This window comes from Rhipicephalus microplus, chromosome 9 (genome assembly GCF_043290135.1).
Source record: "Rhipicephalus microplus isolate Deutch F79 chromosome 9, USDA_Rmic, whole genome shotgun sequence".
Lineage (NCBI taxonomy): Eukaryota > Metazoa > Arthropoda > Arachnida > Ixodida > Ixodidae > Rhipicephalus > Rhipicephalus microplus.
The window spans coordinates 49,151,822-49,157,821 of NC_134708.1; the positions used below are offsets into that span (position 1 = coordinate 49,151,822).

At 43.2% G+C, this 6,000-nt stretch overlaps 1 protein-coding gene across 3 annotated transcripts in view; it reads left to right on the forward strand.

Moving 5' to 3' along the window:
- LOC119165005 (corticotropin-releasing factor receptor 1-like) overlaps positions 1 to 4,294 on the forward strand; it is a 329,918-nt gene extending 325,624 nt beyond the window's left edge. For all 3 annotated transcript variants that reach the window (XM_075873607.1, XM_075873608.1, XM_075873609.1), the window contains 2 exons: positions 1,335 to 1,376; positions 3,795 to 4,294. In XM_075873607.1, the coding sequence (XP_075729722.1) occupies positions 1,335 to 1,376; positions 3,795 to 4,100 (348 nt within the window). In that variant the 3' untranslated portion in view covers positions 4,101 to 4,294. The remainder of the gene's footprint in view (positions 1 to 1,334; positions 1,377 to 3,794) is intronic.
- Positions 4,295 to 6,000: the final 1,706 nt, after the last annotated feature.

A 6,000-nucleotide genomic window follows, 5' to 3' on the forward strand; every position in this document is an offset into this window, starting at 1 on the left:
CTGTGTTTCGGTTTTGTTTTGAAAGAAAGATTCAACCCTTTTGAATTTCGTGACTGATTTGGAAAGGTAAATTTAAAAGAATAAGATGGTGAAGCGCAGCTGCTGAACATTTGCTAATATTTGTTTTGTAGGGCAACAGTTCCAAGCCACACGAACACACACGGAGCCAAAAGCAGGCCAGAAGTGCCAATATTAGACAAAAGTGTGTACTACCCATCATTCCCATGCTCGCTGAAGCACCGTGCGTTGCAGCTCCCAGAGGCACTAGCGCCAGAGTTCTCTCTAGTGTATATTTGGAAACTCTATGGCTGAAAAAGCTGCCAATCGGACGTGCCCAACCTTGGGAAGAAATGCGCATACAAATCTGTTTCACTTTCATTTATGAAGCTTCTTTATTTCAGTCTACTTGTTGCGATAAACACATTTGGAAACCACTTCTACCACTACGTGACCCCTCAAAGTACAGAGCTGGCAACTTACATGTACAAACATTTTGCAGTGAAACCATGAAAGCAGCTTCTCGTTGTGCTAGTACTGAAACATTACGCCCATGGGGTCGTCATAACACGGTGTAACCACGGGTGCATGGCTCTGCGCCGGACGGAAACACAGTATTGCAATGGTTGTCGCTATTTTCGAGATATCTTTCCGTTGAATACGCCAACTGTCGGGCTATCAAGTTTATGCCTCATGCATCCGTGCTCGCACCCTAAGATGGCGCCTTGCTTGACTTGGTTTAGTAGTGTGCCCTCGGTTAAAAATCAGATGATTATGAGCAACGACATGTTCTTCCATGTCATTCCGCTTTAAAATATTTCCAATCGGTGCTTCACCGTCTTCCCCTCGCACTCTTACCATTGTCTTTACCCTCTTTCTAATCTTCGTAGAGCATAGCTGCATCAATTTAATTAATTTTAGCTACCTACAGCACATCCACTTCTTCAAAAACAACGTCTTCTATAGGGGATAAGAAACATCACAGAGGTGGCGAGTTTAAAAAAAATTAAGTAGATTCATGGAGGTACCTGCAGCTGACCTGATAGTCCATTTTTTTGAGGGAGCAGATTCAATATTTCAATATTAGATGAGGGGTAAGAACACCAAGTCTTGTACCCTGATCAGAATCTACTTATTATGTTGATGGTGCGCTGCTTTATGTAATGATCAGCCAAAGTGGTCCACATATACCACCTCTCCTCAGCAATGCCACTTGACGAGGAAATGGTACCGTATTGTCATAGATCGCATAATAATTCCGAAACATATTTCGATTATTTCTTTTACTCTTGTACATGTGCTTTTTTTCTAAATGTATATCTACATGTGCTTTCCAGGGAATATTCGTGTCGGTGCTCTACTGCTTCATGGATTCAGAGGTAGGTTACCCCTTTAAAGCCTTCTTTTTTTTCTTGTGACGTACCTTTTTTCTGAGGTAGTGCCTGAAAATAAAAAAAATACAAGTATGTTGTTTTGCTGTTTCACGCACACACGCACGTGCACATACACAGTGCAGTTGTAGTTATCTACTTCGACTTGTTTGGCGCAATCTTGACTACTTGTGTAGTAAGATAGTGTTAGTAACCTCACTACTCAAAAGAGGTGACAGCCGCTGCTAATTAGGCTCACAAAAATGAAGCAGCCGCTAATGAGATCTTAACTTTGCCGCATTCGTTTAGTTGTTTGTAACGCTTAAATTTCGTCTTAACGACATCACAATGCAGCTTCACATAACTACGGGCATATGGTCACACATTGCTGTAAACAAGAATAACAAGCACATACCTACAATGTGACGTGAAGCGTGATTCTTAAATTACGCCAGAAGTACTAGTTTTCCCGTATCTTGGGCAGCACTGACGGCCGTTGTGAGAGCCTATACATCGCAATAAAATACTGAACTGAGAAACTAGATACATTTCTACATTCTACACTGTGTACTACCTAATTACTTTTTGTGGTGACGTAACACTAGACACTTAATTAGTCACGCTGAAACCAGCAAGTTATGTCCATATTTTGTGAAAATGCCATAGTCACCCACAGTAGATTCCTCTACAATTTTGGTAGTAGCTGGCTAATTAACGTAGCCTCCACGTACTCCTCGCTTGTAAAAAGGTTATAGAAAACAAGTTAAGAGCCTTTCTCTTGCAGTTGCATGCATTGGCTTACTCATTACGCCCTTCCTTCTTTTTCCAAAATCCCATGGTGATCACAAATGTGCAATGCACGTGTGAATCTGCAACTACAATGGTATATTTGCTGGAAACGCGATAAAGATGTTAAATCCCATAGTTACAAGGCATCTTATGCATTCATCGAAGAATAACTTGAAGGGAAAAAACACCTTCCCCTTGCTCTAGCTTTTTTTTTCCTCTCCTCAGTCTAGTGCACTGATCCTCCAACTCACCCCCTATTCGTTCAACCTATTTGGCTGATGTGATTTTGATGGGGTTTTCTTTAGGTTAACAATAAGCAGAAAAAGTTGTTTTAGCATTGAGATTATCAATAATACGGTCTTGAAAGGCAGATGAGGCGATGTTGGCGATGTCCTGGGGGAGGCCGTTCTAGTCCGTGGCTGCTCGAAAAAAGAACGAGGCAGAAAAAGCAGAAATCTTGGTGTCATGGACGCCATTAGACGTCATCTGTGATCATGTGACGTTTTGTAACACTGGCGTTGACGCCGATAGTTACCGTTCGCGCATAGGGAAATATACTACAGAAAGTGGCCACTCGAGCCTTTTTGCGGCCCAGCAAGAAAAGGTCTGACCACCCGCTAGATGGCGTAACCCTGCTCGTTTTCACTCCTTTGTCAAGACATGTAATAGTCGCCTCAGGAGGACTATTGAAACCTGAATTTCGCATCAAATTCTTGCAAATAATAAATTTTATTAATTTGTGCAATTTTCTATATCCGCTCTACAACGTGTCCCGCTGAGAACGTTTAATGCTTTACCACAAAAAAAAACAGTAAAGTCTGACCAGAAAGTGTTGTTTTTTGTGTATTTGTTTGCACAAAGGATACACATTCGTGTGGTTTAGATGTGCTGTACATGTGTTCCCTTTGTGGAAACATGAGCCTTGTAGTAAAAACACTCGCTTTTAGAGCATGAGTGTACGGGCTCAAATCCCAGTATCGTAAAAAAAATTCATTTTATTTATCTTGAAGACATTATCGGGTCTGACCAGCCACTCGTGGCGCTAAAAGCAGCGCAGTAGCTCGGCCGCAGGGCCCTTCGGCAGTGTCCGCTCTTTATGTAAATATGTTTCTCTGTGGTTCACGTTTGGTTGAGACCCATGAGGTTTCTCTTGAATACATCTGTCATGCTATCACTCGCCTATCCAATAAATCAGCCACCGAAGCTAAACTGAAATTCGGTCAAGTCAAAAAATGTTTATTTATTTATTTATTTATTTATTTATTTATTTATTTATTTATTTATTTATTTAACAATACTGTAGGCCTTCTTCAGACCCATACAGGAAGCGGGCATACATCATCACAGGTAGCCAAGTAGATACAAAGTTCAGGAAATACAATATTTTGAGGACGTAACATTTTGACGAAATCTTAGCAATTTCAAGCTATGACACTGGTACAAAGAAGAGATGCACATTGACTAGTGCAATCTAATGACTTTTTCTCTTTTTCGAAAAAAAAAATATCACCTAGTAAACCTCCTGTATGCGTGATCCGGTCAAAAAAAACACGCCAAAAGCCTCCCTTTGTCGCCATGTTTTCGAGCGAAATTCCTAAGTATAAATTAATCGCAGCCTCCGATGTTTTCACAACACAGGTCCAAACGGCCCTGAGGAACGCCTACTTGCGGGCTGCGGTACGACGGGAGCCACGGAAGGGCAGCAGGTCTCGGTCCTGGATTCTGCCCGGCAGTCGACAGTGCAGGCTCAGGGGTTCCACGGTGTCTTCACTCTCGTCGGTGTCGAGAAAAATGCCGCCCACCGTGGCGCAGGCAGCTTCGAACCAGGACAGCCGTCGCGATGGAGCGTGCTGCAACATGCCAGGGGTTCCCTGCCACTGCAGGAGGGCTGTAAAGCTCGGTGACTCGGGACGCAGCAGAACCGTTGACATCTTTCACGTGTGAAGCGCCGTAAAACCCCACCCACGGACTATCGCCATGCTACGTACACGTTCAAGACCTGAGAGAGTGTTCGTACCGTAGCCAATGACTCTGAGTTCGTAGCACCGAAGCAGCAGGAAACCCCAGACTGAAGTGGTATCCAGCGTTCCTAATGTGCTGTATCGGATTAAACATGTTACCACCACTGGCCTCTATAATTCGTACTCATCGTTTCCTGAGCAGACAGACAGAAAGACACAGAACTTTATTGAGGTCCTGAGGAACCCTACCTCAAGAAGGTAGAGCAGCGGGCCACTCCCACGTCGGGACGGGTAGGCCTAGCCTCCCTACCACGTCGTGGGCCCTCTGGACAGCCCAGAGTAGATGTGCAAGTTCTGAGCTCCTGAGCGCAGAGCTCCATTCCTCTTCGGTTATGTGCCGAGAATCGCGTGATGAGGCGCACTGCCAGAGAATGTGGTCTAACGTAGATACGGAACCACAAGCAAATCGTCAAAAGTAGGAAAGAAAGGCACTCTTTTCAAAAGTTAATAAAGGGGAGTACTATGTGACCCGTGCAAATAGCAGCGTTTCCGCAGGGCAGTTGTGCATTCAGAAAGGAGTTGTCATAACTTCTGGTGATATTTATTGAAATTAATTTGCCCCGCGGGATATCTCTGCACACCGTGAACGCTTATAACCCCTAATCGCTTGACTGTGTGCTGAACTAGTGGGACATGAAGGGGTTCATTCATGACCAGAACCATCGACAAAGCCTAAAGGGCTACATCCGACAGGCCAGTTCTGGTAAGTAGGTCATTGCACAACTAGAAATATATGGAGAAAATGCTGCGGGTGGTGACACACTAGAGGCGCCAACGCTTCCGTGGAACAGTCTTAATCGACCAGACTCCAAGAAAAAGAAAACCGTATGAGTAACTCCTTTCAGTGACTGGCAGACTTTCTAGGCGTACAACTCTTTTAGTAAAAAGCACGTCAACACTCTTTAGAGACCCAATATTTTCCGACCAAAGTATAACATTCTGCAAAAAGTGTTCATGTGTTTCTTTAAGGATAGTCATATGCGTGGGAAGTCAGAATTATACTAAAAATGCTTTCTTTTCATCCCATGAGATTAATCGCCATTCACCTTGCCTGCCATTTCTAGCATTGTCACTGCACGTGCAGTATTTTCTGGTTGCGAAGCAAATTTGCGATATCAGCGTGGCATGCGTAACAGTCTTGACAATCGAATGGTGAGCTCTGAGTTTTTGAAAATGGAAACGCAGGCAAGCCAGATACTATTATTCTTGTGGTACAATAAGACACCCTTTTTACTCCAGGTTTACTTACAGTGTAACTAAAAAGCTCAAAATGTATCTTCCTCTTTCTTTTTTTCATTAGAGCGTCTCAGAGTATAGCTACATTTCTTCAGGTAAGTAGCTTAGTTCACTGCGTAACTAGAGGAGTAGACGGACACTAGTGTGACTGTTGACGCACAAGTAGCACGAGTGCTCTCGCAGAACAGCCTGTAACGAAAAAACCAAGGCATCATCAATCAAGTGTGTAGACATACACGCAACACACCAGTTCGAAGTAGGGAAAGTTGAAAAAGAAAAAGCCACCTCTTTACTCAAAAATGCATACTAAACAGAATTTTGTGAAGACGGAAAATGTTGCATTTTTTTTTATTTTCGGTAGTGGCATCACGTTTTCATGAAATTGGGTTCTGGATGCATTTATGACAAAAAAAAAGTAAGCCGATGGACTTTTCAGGTGTACCTTTTTAGTCAGAACTGCATTCTAACTCTATTTCACAATGAGTGATGCCACTTCCGAAAATTGAAAAGTCCCAGATTCTCAGAGGCTAACATTTTGACAAAGAATCGCTGCCGAACCCCAATTCCATTCACTCAATTTCACTGCA